The sequence below is a fragment of the Trichomycterus rosablanca genome, chromosome 5 (assembly GCF_030014385.1).
Source record: "Trichomycterus rosablanca isolate fTriRos1 chromosome 5, fTriRos1.hap1, whole genome shotgun sequence".
NCBI lineage: Eukaryota > Metazoa > Chordata > Actinopteri > Siluriformes > Trichomycteridae > Trichomycterus > Trichomycterus rosablanca.
Window position 1 is genome coordinate 25,262,876 of NC_085992.1, and position 15,708 is coordinate 25,278,583.

The 15,708-nt window shown below is 41.1% G+C and overlaps 2 protein-coding genes across 2 annotated transcripts in view; both read left to right on the forward strand.

The window, feature by feature from the left end:
- Positions 1–2,159, forward strand: part of thada (THADA armadillo repeat containing) — a 220,069-nt gene extending 217,910 nt beyond the window's left edge. Inside the window, exon 38 of the mRNA XM_062995897.1 lies at positions 1,472–2,159. Coding sequence (XP_062851967.1) covers positions 1,472–1,783 — 312 coding nt within the window. The 3' untranslated portion in view covers positions 1,784–2,159. The remainder of the gene's footprint in view (positions 1–1,471) is intronic.
- Positions 2,160–10,439: 8,280 nt separating this feature from the next.
- Positions 10,440–15,289, forward strand: LOC134315012 (mRNA decay activator protein ZFP36L2-like). Its single transcript, XM_062995898.1, has 2 exons — positions 10,440–10,688; positions 11,557–15,289. Exons 1-2 carry the CDS (start codon positions 10,599–10,601, stop codon positions 12,688–12,690), a joined length of 1,224 nt encoding a protein of 407 aa, XP_062851968.1. The 5' UTR covers positions 10,440–10,598; the 3' UTR covers positions 12,691–15,289.
- Positions 15,290–15,708: the final 419 nt, after the last annotated feature.

The following is a 15,708-nucleotide window of genomic DNA, read 5'->3' on the forward strand; positions in this document are numbered from 1 at the left end:
AGCTTCTGACCCTGTTAGTACCCAAGGCTAGGAACATATTCAATGCAGTTATATAAATGCAAACACAGTGCAAGCTTGCATCCTGTTTATACCTAATCTGTGTAGCTGTGGAAGGTATAAAAGTCTGACTCCACTGAGGTAAAATACTATCCTACAAATTGGTCAAGAAAAGCTTTAAACCTTTACCTGTCATTTTCTGTGAAGAAGTTTCATAAATGTTTGTATTGCCAAACTAGCTTGACGAGACTGCTTGGCCATGCCAGACTAAACATAAATACAGACGTAAACACAGAAAAGATAAATTGTTGACACACTTTGGAACAACATAACACACCTGATCTTACTTAGCTGGAAGCTTTTTGCATGTTCCTAGCCTTAGAGAAAGAAGGTCCACAAAAGTACCAGTGTGGCTACATGTTTTCATACACTACATTGCCAAAAGTACTCACTCACCCATCCAAATCATTAAACTCAGGTGTTCCAATCAATTCCATGGCCACAGGTGTATAAAACCAAGCACCAAGGCATGCAGACTGCTTCTACAAACATTAGTGAAAGAATGGGTCGCTCTCAGGAGCTCAGTGAATTCCATGTGGCCTTCAGATTAGCTCAAAAACAGTGCGTAGAGAGCTTCATGGAATGGGTTTCCATGGCCGAGCAGCTGCATCCAAGCCTTACATCACCAAGCGCAATGCAAAGCGATGGATGCAGTGGTGTAAAGCATGCACCACTGGACTCTAGAGCAGTGGAGACGTGTTCTCTGGAGTGAAGAATTACGCTTCTCCGTCTGGCAATCCGTTGGACGAGTCTGGGTTTGGCGGTTGCCAGGAGAACGGTACTTGTCTGACTGCACTGTGCCAAGTGTAAAGTTTGGTGGAGGGGGGATTATGGTATGGGGTTGTTTTTCAGGAGTTGTGCTTGGCCCCTTAGTTCCAGTGAAAGGAACTCTTAATGCTTCAGCATACCAAGAGATTTTGGACAATGTCATGCTCCCAACTTTGTGGGAACAGTTTGGGGATGGCCCCTTCCTGTTCCAACATGACTGCGCACCAGTGCACAAAGCAAGGTCCATAAAGACATGGATGAGCGAGTTTGGTGTGGAAGAACTTGACTGGCCTGCGCAACCCGATAGAACACCTTCGGGATGAATTATCCTTCTCATCCAACATCAGTGTCTGACCTCACAAATGCGCTTCTGGAAGAATGGTCAAAAATTCCCATAAATACACTCCTAAACCTTGTGGAAAGCCTTTCCAGAATAGTTGAAGCTGTTATAGCTGCAAAGGGTGGGCCGACATTATATTAAACCCTATGGATTAAGAATGGGATGTCACTCAAGTTCATATGCTTGTGAAGGCAGACGAGCGAATACTTTTGACAATATAGTGTACTAACCAATAGAATATTTTAGATGCATGTTTACAGAATATCCTATTTGTCTCCTGCTAACTTTAATCCATCTCTTGAACAGGATGAAGAATTCCTATTCGAAAAGGGGGACCTGAACCTGTGGGCGGAGCCTCTGCAGTGGGCACGTCTATTACACAAACACCTCTGTGCTCTTTATATAAAACCATCTTTACTTACTTTGCCCCCTGATAAGCTGGACCATTTGTCTGCTACTGCGGATGCCAAAGTCAGCTATGCCCAACGTGAGCTCGATGCCCTTCCTACACTGCCCCAGTTCTCCACCACCATCGAGCACGCGAAGCTAACTTTGCTAAATGAGCGGGCCTCACTTGCTCAAAACATACTGTTGAGACTGAAAACAGACTGCAGCTGAGAACCAGAGACCCTTCATCATCTCTCATTTCGAGCTCATTTTACCTTTCAGTGTGAATTAAATCAAAGGTTGGGGCATTTATTTAATTCTCTGGACTGTTCAAAGGGACTTTCAGCCTGTGCTTGCGTGTCCAAGAGGAGCTGATGTCAAGGAAAATCCAATTACCCTGTAACTGCGTATAAATATGACCATTGTTTTATCATTTTTTTCCCTGACTCAGAATGAGTTTTCTTTAAAAGTAGTCCATCTCAGGATTCTTAAACATGGTTTTAGTGTGTTATAAACTGTATTTTAAATGTGTGGTGTTTTGTCTGGTTAAGCAAATTATGCACAGGCTTGATGCTGACCATATTAAAATAAAAGCTGTTTTACTATATTTGTTTGACTTATGGCTGACTTGTGCACATTTGTATGCTAGTGTGTGTCCGAGGGAGGAAGAAGGGAATGAGTATGCATGCGTCATGTACAAAAATGCTCATTTTACAAAAAGGAAAACATATTTGCTGTCTTTGTCATGTTCAAAGAATGAGAACTGACTTGGTGACCACGCCGCAGAAATTAACTCTCATCCAGGGTCAACATTTTTGTATTTATTTAATTGCTCTTTCACACGTTTGTATGGTTTTCATGTTGGACAGTGCACAGTTGTCTCCCCTCCTTCCATGTCAATGTAGCCTTTAACACGGTTCCCAGGAAAATAAATAGTTCAGTATGCCCCTCCTGTGTGGCTTGTTATGCAATTGGCAGAAAGCAGCAGACCAGTGACCGTAATGTGTGTGTACAGCTGGATTGCCCTAAGGGCTGTGTTAGTATGTTCTTTTTTTACTGTACTGTGATGTAATGTTTGGGAACAGTCCAAAATAACTGGTCGCTTCACACCCACATGGACACAGGGATGAAGAGGTGGAAGTAACAGCTGAATCATGAATGTCTTGGTATTTCAAGTGCACAACATGCAGGTCAAGTGGAGATTAGTTTCCTGACCAAATCCTGACCAAAAGAAATATTATTGTGGAGTTGCATTCATTTCTAAAACGACATTCAAAAAGCATATAAGTTATTATCTGGACCGAGCATTCTGAGTGAAGATGTTTTAAACTACAACCCCAAATCAGAAAAAGTTGGGGCGGCATGGAAAATGCAAATAATAAAAAACACAGAGCTGATGCTGCCATCACAGAAGTGTAAATGACATTTGCCAAAGGCACTGCCACAACCCCATACCATGACAGACCCTGGCTTTTGGACTTGTTGCTGATAACAGTCTGGATGGTCCTTTTCATCTTTGGTTCAGATCACACACCGTTCATTTTTTCTAAAAAAAAAAAAAAAAAGACCTGGAATGCTGTTTCATCTGACCACAATTACACGTTTCCACTGTGTGATGGTCCATCCTAGATGCGTCAGAGCCCAGAGAAGTCGACGCCGCCTCTGGACATGGTTAACATAAGGCTTCTTTTTTGCACAGTAAAGTTTTAAGTGGCATTTGTGCATGTAACTCTGTATTGTAGTGGTCGACAAAGGTTTGCCAAAGTAATCCCTCACCCATGTGGTTATATCAGCTATTGTTGAGTGGCGGTTCTTGATGCAGTGCCGTCAGAGGGATCGAACATCACAGGTGTTCAGCTTAAGCTTGCGCCCTTGGACTTTACACACTGAAATTCCTTCTGATTCCTTGAATGGTTTAATGATATTATGCACTGTAGCAGGAGAAATATGCAAATCCCTACCAATCTTTCTTTAAGGTTCATTGTTTTTAAACATTTCAATCATTTTCTCACACATTTGTTGACAAACTGGAGATCCTCTGGCCATCTTTGCTCATCAAAGATTCAGCCTTTCCTGGATGCTTTTGTACCAAACCATGATTACAATCACCTGTTGACATCACCTGTTTGGAATCGCATCATTATTTAGTTTTTTCACCTTATTACTAGCCCTAAATTGCCCCCGTCCCAACTTTTTTTTAAATGTGTTGCAGACCTGAAATGTAGGAATGGAGGTATATTAATAAATGAAATGAAGTTGAGCAGATAAAACATGAAATATCTTGTCTGCAATCAAATAAAAATCAAAGTAAATGTAAGGAACACTGCATTTTTATTTTATTTGCATTTTCCATAGTGTCCCAACTTTTTTCTGATTTGAGGTTGTACAAAATAGCTATCAGAAAAAGATTTATACACAGTGGATTCAGTGGGTATTTATAATACACTTAATCGTTCATGATGTCAAAGTAAAGATCTATTTTTAGAGTTTTGAGCATTAATTAAAAATAAAAACGTGAAATTTCTTATTTTCAAAAGTATTCAGACCCTGTATAAAATAAGCCCCTTTTGGCAGCAATTACAGCTGTAAGTCTTCTTGGAGGGTGGCACGGTGGCTCGGTGGGTAGCACTGTTGCCTCACAGCAAGAAGGTCCTGGGTTCAATCCCCAGATGGGGCAGTCCAGGTCCTATCTGTGGAGTTTGCATGTTCTCCCAGTTTCTGCGTGGGTTTCCTCTGGGAGCTCTGGTTTCCTCCCACAGTCCAAAAACGTGTGTGTGTGTCCGTGTGTGTGTGTGTCCGTGTGTGTGTGTCCGTGTGTGTGTGTGTCCGTGTGTGTGTGTGTCCGTGTGTGTGTGTGTCCGTGTGTGTGTGTCCGTGTGTGTGTCCGTGTGTGTGTGCGTCTACGTGTCCGTGTGCGTCTCCGTGTCCCCTCAATGGACTGGCACGCCTTCAGGTCTTTTCACAGATGTTTGGTGGGGTTTAAGGCTTTCCCTTGACTGAGCCACTCAGGGGCATTCAGAATATTGCCCTAAAGCCATTTCAGTGTTGTTTTGCCTGTTGGTAAACTCTTACCCCAGTGTAGTGCTGGTTTATTGCCAGACATACTTGCTTTCTGCTTTGCCCACTTTCTGTTCCATCAGACCAGAGAATCCTTTATATGCTGTTTATCAAACTCCAACAAGGCTGTCTTGACTTTTACTCAGTACCAGCTTCTCTTTTACCAATCTGGCATAAAGGCCCATGTGCTGCCCTAATTCCTAATTTCACCAGACCCACTCTAGGTTCAAGGTTGCACCTAGCTTATTTTCTTATTAAATAATTAAAACCACTGTGTTTAATAGTCTTGCATTAATGAATGCCTTACAACAATTTAATAGTGGAAATCCAAAGACAATGACTTGAATGTATTTCCTCAATTAATTCAGATTGTACTTGGTGCCAAGCAGAATTTAAACCAAGGTTTCCAGGACCTGTTTTTTCCATGAACAATGTGTGTTAATCTTCCTCTAGTTTATTATCAGAACGCTTATGGCTTCTTATTTCAGGTTGGAACGTTATTCTCCTTATTTCAGTGATGAGAAATATTTTCCACCAAAATAAAAACAGAGTTAATGAGGGTGCTTTTGATAAATGTGGTGAAAACAGGCTGGCCAAGTTTACAGGCCCTTAAATGGGCTACACTCTAATGGTATATTCACAAAGTTCATCTTTATAGCAGATATAGCTCGTACAATGAATGATTACACAAATTCTGAAAACAATAAATTATTATTAAGATTTTTATTTCATTGCAGGCAGTTTGAACCCAAGATATTTTGTCTGGTCAGCTTTATTTAATTTGTATAACTACAATTACACTTGCTTTTCAGGCCTGCAACACATCCAAGTTGTTACAGGGGCAATTTAGCGCTAATAATAAAATAAAAAATTAAAACAAATAAATAATGATGTGATTTTAACAGTTGATGTAATGATCAACAGGTAATTGTAATTATGATTTGGTACAAAAGCAATATTCACGAAAGGCTGAGACTGATGAGCAGTTGTAGCCTAGCGGTAAGGTACTTGACTAGTTAGCAGAATGTTGCTGGTTCAAACATCACAACTGCCAGGTTACTACTGTTGGGCCCTTAAGCAAGGCCCTTTACCCTCAATTGCTTAGACAGTACTGTATAGACTGTAAGTCTGCTAAATGCTGAAAATGTCAAATGTATGAGCAAAGATGGGCAGGGGATCTCCAGTTTGTCAATAAATGTATGAGAAAATGGGGGTGTATGTACCAGGCAAGTGCACTTAATGAACTTCTCAGTGAATTTATACACTTAAGTTTAAGAATTTTGTTATTAAGACATATATATAATGGCAGTCTTGGAATTACAGATTTACTTACAGCAACATGAATTATTTATTGGGGAAATTTTGTAAATGTATCATGGTTTTCTAATTTCTTGATAGTGTAATTCCTGCTCCATGTCCTTTTTAATGGCTCATTTCTTTGTCAAAGTCAGAAAGAAAACCTAAATTGGCATCTAGCTGAAAGCATATTTGTCAGAATGGTCTGATGTAATCCAAAAAGCTGGTAAAACATGGGTGCCATTGTCCACAGTTAACCTGAACATAAGGAAAGGAAACCCCTGCTGATTACATAGACGAAATCCAGTGGCTTCTTTCCTGCATTGTGTTTGTGTGACAAATATTTGGTACAAAAAGGTTATTCATTTAATATTTGCTATGCATTATAAAAAAATATTCTAATCCCTTTCATATGTTTTATATAAATGTATAGTTTGTCATTTTAAAACCCATACTAGACTAGAATTATTAGACTTGTTTGTCCAGTTCTTGTGTCTATTGTAGAGTATACTCATAATATATTGTTACAGTCTATATCATTGTCTATTGTACAGTACTTACTGTATAGACTGGTATTATAGACAAAAGCATAACTCATTAAATACATTTTAAAGCCCAGAAACACGTGAGAGACTTTGCCACCAAAAAAATACCTTCTTTAAACACATATCTTTTTTTGTCCGTTAGGTGGCGCCCATGACTACTTTTTAATGGAAACCTGGACCCTTAGGGGGCAGTATGAGATCGTTTTATGGGAGACTTCCACATTCCTTCACATGCTTTCCATTTTCTCTCTACTACTGGGGAAAATAATGTGCAAATAGTGTAGAGATCGGCTGAGCACTGCTGCAGATAAACCTGGCATAACAGCCACTGGCTTGGTTTCTGTTGGTTTCTGTGTTTATGATTTAAATGTTGTAAATTATAATGTTTAACAATGTGTACACGTTTGATGAGTGTGAATTACTGAATGTAGTGTAAGGTTTTAAAAACTAGGTCACTATGAATGGATGACATTAGACAGTGCTGTTAGAGCTCTTTCTCTCTCTCTCTCTCTCTCTCTCTCTCTCTCTCTGGTGGATTGGGTAAATGATTAATTACACAGCCTGCTCTAGTTAGGACATGATGTTCTAGAGACCCAACAGTAATGCATTTCCCTCTTTTCTTATAATCAGTAATAAACAGCATTGCTTTTTACTACCATTTAAACAAACTTGTTGAGGAAAAATATAAGCTATTTTCAAACAGACACAGGGTCACTCAAAACTAGGAGCAAAACAATCAATTTCAAGTACTAGCATGTTTTGGGTGGTGAAAGGAAACCAGAGTATCCGGAGGAAACTGGGGTATCCAGAGGAAACCCACGCAATCATGTGAAGAATGTGGAACTTCTCAGTGACAGTGAGTGTAGAGGATGAAAGCCAGGACTTTCATATTATTTAAAGATGTATCGTCTTCCCCATAGAAAGAACAAGGGTGTCAGCCTCCAGTCTTACAACATTCAACACAGTATTGTGTTGAGTTTAAATTGTACCCTGTTTACAACATATGATTCATCTAATTTGAAAAGGGCAGTTGTAGCCTAGAGGTTAAGGTACTGGATTAGTAATCAAAAGGTCGCTGGTTAAAGACTCAGCACTGCCAGGTTGCAACTGTTGGGCCCTTGAGCAAGGCCCTTAACCCTCAATTGCTTAGACAATATACTGTCACAGTATGGATAAAAACTGTAATGTAAATGTAAATTTGGGGTGGCACGGTGGCTCAGTGTGGATTCGATTCCCAGGTGGAGCGGTCTGGGTCCTTTCTGTGTGGAGTTTGCATGTTCTCCCCGTGTCTGCGTGGGTTTCCTCTGGGAGCTCCGGTTTCCTCCCACAGTCCAAAAACGTGCAAGTGAAGTGAATCGGAGATACAAAATCGTCCATGACTGTGTTCGGAATTAAACTTGTGAACTGATGAATCTTGTGTAATGAATAACTACAGTTTCTGTCATGAATGTAACCAAAGTAAAACGTGACGTTAAAATCCTTATAAATAATAAATAAGTATGACATTTGTGGGATGATTTTTGGGTCCGTTAGGTGAGAAAAAACTAAAATCCCTGTGAAGGCACTTTGAAGTGGGACTGCCCAAAGCTGCCATTTAGAAGATATACTTTATTTGTCATATACAGTGTATCACGAAAGTGAGTACACCCCTCACATTTCTGCAAATATTTCATTATATCTTTTCATGGGACAACACTATAGACATGAAACTTGGATATAACTTAGAGTAGTCAGTGTACAGCTTGTATAGCAGTGTAGATTTACTGTCTTCTGAAAATAACTCAACACACAGCCATTAATGTCTAAATAGCTGGCAACATAAGTGAGTACACCCCACAGTGAACATGTCCAAATTGTGCCCAAATGTGTCGTTGTCCCTCCCTGGTGTCATGTGTCAAGGTCCCAGGTGTAAATGGGGAGCAGGGCTGTTAAATTTGGTGTTTTGGGTACAATTCTCTCATACTGGCCACTGGATATTCAACATGGCACCTCATGGCAAAGAACTCTCTGAGGATGTGAGAAATAGAATTGTTGCTCTCCACAAAGATGGCCTGGGCTATAAGAAGATTGCTAACACCCTAAAACTGAGCTACAGCATGGTGGCCAAGGTCATACAGCGGTTTTCCAGGACAGGTTCCACTCGGAAGAGGCTTCGCCAGGGTCGACCAAAGAAGTTGAGTCCACGTGTTCGGCGACATATCTAGAGGTTGGCTTTAAAAAATAGACACATGAGTGCTGCCAGCATTGCTGCAGAGGTTGAAGACGTGGGAGGTCAGCCTGTCAGTGCTCAGACCATACACCGCACACTGCATCAACTCGGTCTGCATGGTCGTCATCCCAGAAGGAAGCTGACGTACAAGAAAGCCAGCAAACAGTTTGCTGAAAACAAGCAGTCCAAGAACATGGATTACTGGAATGCCCTGTGGTCTGACGAGACCAAGATAAACTTGTTTGGCTCAGATGGTGTCCAGCATGTGTGGCGGCGCCCTGGTGAGAAGTACCAAGACAACTGTATCTTGCCTACAGTCAAGCATGGTGGTGGTAGCATCATGGTCTTGGGCTGCATGAGTGTTGCTGGCACTGGGGAGCTGCAGTTCATTGAGGGAAACATGAATTCCAACATGTACTGTGACATTCTGAAACAGAGCATGATCCCCTCCCTTCGAAAACTGGGCCTCATGGCAGTTTTCCAACAGGATAACGACCCCAAACACAACCTCCAAGATGACAACTGCCTTGCTGAGGAAGCTGAAGGTAAAGGTGATGGACTAAACCCAACTGAGCACCTGTGGCGCATCCTCAAGTGGAAGGTGGAGGAGTTCAAGGTGTCTAACATCCACCAGCTCCGTGATGTCATCATGGAGGAGTGGAAGAGGATTCCAGTAGCAACCTGTGCAGCTCTGGTGAATTCCATGCCCAGGAGGGTTAAGGCAGTGATAATAATGGTGGTCACACAAAATATTGACACTTTAGGCACAATTTGGACATGTTCACTGTGGGGTGTACTCACTTATGTTGCCAGCTATTTATACATTAATGGCTGTGTGTTGAGTTATTTTCAGAAGACAGTAAATCTACACTGCTATACAAGTTGTACACTGACTACTCTAAGTTATATCCAAGTTTCATGTCTATAGTGTCGTCCCATGAAAAGATATAATAAAATATTTGCAGAAATGTGAGGGGTGTACTCACTTTTGTGATACACTGTATACATATGCAGATGTACAGTACAATGAAATTCTTTCTTTCCATATCCCAGCTTGTTTGGAAGCTGGGGTCAGAGCACAGGGTCAGCCATCGTACGGCTGACCCTGGAGCAGACAGGGTTAAGGGCCTTGCTCAAGGACCCAACAGTGGCTGCATAGCAGAGGCTGGGTTTGAACCGCCAATCTTCCGGTTGATAGCCCAAAGCTCTACCCACTAGGCTACCACTGTCCCTTAACTCCCTTTGTTGGATCTGTCCGTTCTGAAGTGAGGATGGATGCTTTAAAAAAAAAAAAAGGCTCTAAAACAGTTGTCAGGCTAAGCACCTTAGAGTTCTTACTACAGAGGGCTGAACTTAGTTTTCGGCGGTGGGGGATGGCAGTGATATATTCAAAACAGACCGCAGCCATAGTCTGACATATGTGCGTTTAAAGATTTACACAATATTTTTTTTAACATACATGCTGTAGATCTAGTGTTTGTGTATGTCCTAACAGAATAAACTGACATTTTAAATACACATTTTAGTACAAATTCATCAGATGTGCAGTGAATAAAGCGTATTGTTTGCGAACATGTGCTCGCATTGAATTTCTCCTAATCAGGTCTGCTCAAAAACTTCTAGCGGGACAGAACAGTGGACGGAGTCAGCGTCAACCAATCAGCTCGAGAGTTGAGGAGGACCTTCACAAGCCCCGCCCTCCGCGCCGCTTCGACTACGTATTTATTGCGAGCTAAGGGCGGGCGCTCTGCTATTCTCTTCTTGCTCGCGAATTCACGAAGAAGGAAGAATTGCGAGAATTACAGAATTACAGAATTACAGAAACGAGCACATTACGCGTGTTTCAGACCGCGTCTGGAATTCGTCCTGCTTCTCTCGGAACGTAGGGGTCCTGACTAACTTTTTATTTGCACTCCGGGATCTTTTGCTGGTTCCTCAAATGAGAGATCAAGTGCGGCTGCAAAGTTCAGAATTCGACATGTCTGCGACCATCCTGTCCGCTTTCTACGACATCGACATGCTTTATAAGGTATTAAAGTTATTCTACATCTTATTTATGAAATATTTTACATGCATGTCTTTCACGTAGGACTGTAGTTTGGACAAGAGCATGCAAAACAACAGTTAGTTTCCTACTCTAGTATAGTTCTAATTTTCTGTGCACTTGATGATTTAAAAGTACATCTCAGTGTGAGGACGGTGCTGATAAAGTTGTCTTTAATAATGGGGGGAAAGTTTTAGTTTTGCATTCTTAAATTTGGTATGTTTGATTTCAACAAATGCATTGAACGAAATAAACCCATAAATACACCGGCTGATGCGCAGAATTCATATTTCTAGTTCTTTAAAACTACAGTAGTTGACTAATCCGCAGTCTTTAACTTTTCTGCTCATTAAACCTCTTTAGATTTACTTAGATGAAACAGACAAAATGGTTTGGATTCTATTTTAAGCTGTGAAGAACACATTTTTTGTTGTTTTATTGCTCTAATATGATGGTAAAATGCAGGATTTAAGTGTATTTAAACAGTCTGCTGAAACTTGTGATTGGTGTTCCGACTCCTTTTAATGAGTCAACAAGTGGTTTAGCTCGCAAACAACTCTTCTGTTAATAGCATTTTCATTTATAAGTTTGTTCAGTTAGCGCAATACTAAGCTAGTTTATGTGCTGTTTAGTATCCATTGTTGATACCAACGTAATGCTCGGTGATTTTAGAATTTAATTCGTCTTAAAAATAACCTCACCTCGAGTCGGCTCCCAGTGTTCATCCAAGAGTCGACTCGTTCACGAACAGTACGTGACTGCTTCAAACTTTAACGCAGCTTAGAAATGTTGCTCATGCTGGCTTGCGGACTGTAAATCAACCCCATAATAACTGTGTGTTTGTTCCGTTTAGGATAAAAGTCTGAACATGAACATGAACGCACTCCACCTGAATAGCATTCTGGATAAGAAGGCTGTCGGGGCGCCCGTCTCGACTTCGGCTATCTCCGACAGCTGCTCGTATTTGCCGTTTTTTCGGCGCAATTCGACAAGCAATGCAGACAACAACAGCAAGTTCTCTGCGTCGTGCTACAGCAACATGAAGGAGAGCACGACCAGCACTGCCAACACCGCCATCATGAACAAGGAAAACAAGTTTCGTGAACGCGCATACAGCGAGACGGGCGAGCGCAGCCAGCAGTTACAGGCGCTGCAGCAGCAGCAGAAACCAGGCTCTCAGATCAACTCCACCCGCTATAAAACCGAACTGTGTCGGCCGTTTGAAGAGAACGGGGCTTGTAAATACGGTGAGAAGTGCCAGTTCGCGCACGGCTTTCACGAGCTGCGCAGCTTATCTCGCCACCCGAAATACAAAACCGAGCCGTGCCGCACCTTCCATACTATCGGTTTCTGTCCATACGGTCCGCGGTGCCACTTCATCCACAACGCAGACGAGCGCAGACCAGCACCGCTCACCACCAGCGGCAGCAACGAACTGAAACCCATTCCGCAGCAAGCCGCTCTCAATGCTTTCCGCGACAGACCCAAACTCCACCACAGTTTGAGCTTTTCTGGTTTCTCCACCGAATACAGACTGGACTCGAATCTCAGCGACAGCCCAGCATCCCGCACTCCACCTCCACTTTCTTCTACAAGCGGCTTCTACGAAGACGTGCTAGCATCGGGTGCTAATAGTGCCTTTTCTTCATTCACCACCTCGCAGGACCTGAAGGCGCTTCTCGCCCCGCTGGCAGTGCAAGCATCCACGGTCTACCAGTCTAACCCGACCTACTACAACAACTTTCAAACCTCCGTCGGTCCCCCTTCTCCTCCCTACAGTCTCGGGCAGCTGCAAGCACTGCAACGTTTGTCCGAGTCGCCCGTGTTTGACTCTCCTTCCAGCCCGTATGACTCTATGTCTGACCGCGAGAGCTACGCCAGCGGTTCCCTCAGCTCCTCTGGTAGTCTGAGTGGCTCAGAGTCACCCAGCCTGGATGCAGGCAGGCGCCTACCCATCTTCAGCAGGCTCTCCATTTCTGATGATTGATTCATCACTTTTTTTTGGTTTGTTTTTGGGACCCCCTTGTGTTTTAAGACTGAAGGAGTTCCCAAACTTAAAAGGGAGCTGTCATGTGTGATTGTTTTTGTAGCAGAAAGGTTTGGGTAATGCAATGCTTGGAAACAAAATGCATTATTTTTCCACCAACCATTTGAGAAAACTGGGCGAATTAGGTCACTGGGTTTGTATTATTCAACACACAACCAAAAAATACTCCAATTTCACTTATTGCTATGGTTTCATTAATAAACTGGTCCAGTTTGTCTGCCTTTTCCCCCTCATAAATAGTTTTAAGGTTAAATAATGCACTTTTTTTTTAAGGGCTAGCATTACACAACTGTTCTTGCTATGGAAAGCGGCAGAATGTGACTGTTCCTTTTTAATTCCTTAAAGTTGCAGTATGTCGTTTTAGTTCAACTATTAGAGTGGCACTTGTACACGAGAAACCTAATTCGGAAAACAATCATCTTTGGCTGAAGTCCTTTATTTTAAAGTATCACATTTTACCCTGAACATCTGTTGTGTAAATCCATCACTAGCTACAGATTAGCTATTGAGGAGAGTCACATTTTGAAAACAAGGAATCATACAGCTATAGTGCCACAGTCTAAATACCACCTGATTACTGCAAAGCCACTTGCAGGAGGCAATTTTGTAATATTAACCTGAGGGTGGCAAGTGCAGCTCATCCATGATGAGTCTTTGGCCACACATGTTTTAAATTTGTTTCTCAACACTCGATTGTCATATTTCTTTAAACCCAGGTTTTAATTAGTTTTCTCAAATGATAATGCTCCATCTTTTACCAAACATTGCATTCTGCAGATTTAAAATGGCACCTAGTCAGCGACTAGTTGATAAAGAGGGGGACTTTATTCGAAAACAATCCAGGGCAGATGGCTCGTCAGACCCTCTACGTGGCATTAGTTTTAGTTTCTTTTTCCCCTGCTCTAACCGATAGCTATGAAAGTAGATATCGACCGAAGGCATTCCACCGGTGACTTCTGAGTCTTTCGGCTTTTGAGACCATCACACTTTCCGAAGACATGGTTTTGGTCTTGTGCACAGAAACTTTGGACCGTGAAAGACTGACAGGTTTCACATTATTTTCCTCCATCCCACCAAGAATATGCCTTGACAAAAAGTTAAAGTAGCCTATGTAAGCGCTTGTGAAAGCTTAAAAAAATCTTCCATTCCAAAAGTTGAAGCAGTTTGGTGACAGTGCCACCCAGTGGTTTGGTTGGGTTAGTGTAGTGGTGTTGCTTAGAGCTGAATCACTCTTGTTTTGGTCTGTTGGGGAAATCACTGCTGATGGTTGAATATATTATATATATTTTTTTAGCTGTTTTGAGTGATTACATAGCAGTACATAACTGGCTATGACCTATTTAACTTATTTATTATCTTGTGAAAAGTATAGGCTACATTTGATAATTGTGTCCATACTGTATTTATCAAGTATGTTGAAGCAATAGATCTATATTCTTTTATGTTTAAATTATGATTGCCATTATTAATCTACATAAAGTGGAGTGTATGTTCTTTTTTCCACAGTAATATATTTTTGTTTGTTCTTCCTTTTGTAACTTCACTTTATTTTATTGTAAATGAGTAAAAAAAAAAAACTTAATTTAAGAGATTGTATGTGATATTTATTTCATTCATTTTGTTTTTGTTTCCTTGTTTACGAACATTAAACATTTGCGTGATTGAAATTTTGTAGGGATGTTACTTGTGAAAGACTTTCTGTTTTTATCCCTAGAAACGTCCCTTTAGCTACAGAATGTAAACTGTGTGGATGATAAACACCGTCCAAATAAAATTTTTTAGATTTTTTTTAAATGGTTAGACTTGTGTGACTAAGATCCCAATGGAATAGCGTAACCAAAAACGTGTTTAAGCGTTATTTGTTTTGGTTTGTTTGGTTTTTTTGGGGGGTTTTATTATTGTAACGCACAGAGCCAGGCTAGGATTCCTGCCACATGCTTTGAGAATGTAGCAATTCACAGCCCCAGTATTATTACCTTAGTGCCTAAGGGGTCCACCACCATACATGCCTTACAATTCACCAAATAAAGTATTTTTTTTATTACAAGTCATTGTTTTACACAAACAGAAGCTGAATGTAGATTTAAATTTAACCTTGTTGGGAGGCTGTTACCACTTATCAGTACAGTTAAGGGGCCTTGGAGCAAAAAGCTTTCTTTTTTTTTCTTTTTTTTTGTTTAAACTCCCCATTTCTGTAGACGTTTAGGTGGACTTTTAGTTGTTCTCTCGTTTGTCTTTGATTGATTATGTCTGAGGATTCTAATCTTGCTGGATGGGGTAGTGGGTGAACATGTTTGCTTGTACATAGTAGGTACAGGGGCTGGGCACTATGTACTTTTTCTTGACTACTTTATCTAAAGTAAGGCTTTTTGAATGTAATTAAAAATGGACAAAAAAGACGACGAGTTGTAACATACTTTTTGGAGGGGGGTCTTTCTTTTTTGGAGCGGAGTCAGTTCACTACAAGTTGTTTGAGTGAGACTGTTAACTTTGTACTGTACATTTTTGTAGTTCTCCCAATAAAATCATTTTGAAAAAAGTTCTGGAATGTGTTTCTATTTTTACTTTGTTTCATAAAGGTATTTGCTTGCAAAATACACCTACATGCATTTGTCCTTTTTAAAGATTGATGTTTGGATTTAATGCTAAACCACACTCATTTAATTAGTGTCTGATGGCATGTACAGTTCCACATTAATACAGTGTGTTACACTCAAGTAATAACTGCCAAAAGTAAATCAACTGAAGGGCAACTGGACTGGCCTGCCTGCAGCCCTAACCTGTCTACAATAGAGAATGTGTGGAGACTTAAAACATTTCATTACTGAATAACTAAATCAAGTACATTTGTTTGGTAAGTGCCTAATCCTGGTAACAGTGGGTCCACTACCACCCCAAAAACTTAGTTGCTAGACAGGAGTTGCCCTGTTCAAAGCAACACACCATTTGGGAGGTAAT

Coding starts and splice junctions, on each gene's coding strand:
- LOC134315012 (XM_062995898.1), top strand. CDS start 10,599: ATGAGAGATCAAGTGCGGCTGCAAAGTTCAGAATTCGACATGTCTGCG. Junction 10,689..11,556: donor ACATCGACATGCTTTATAAG/GTATTAAAGTTA, acceptor TGTTCCGTTTAG/GATAAAAGTCTGAACATGAA.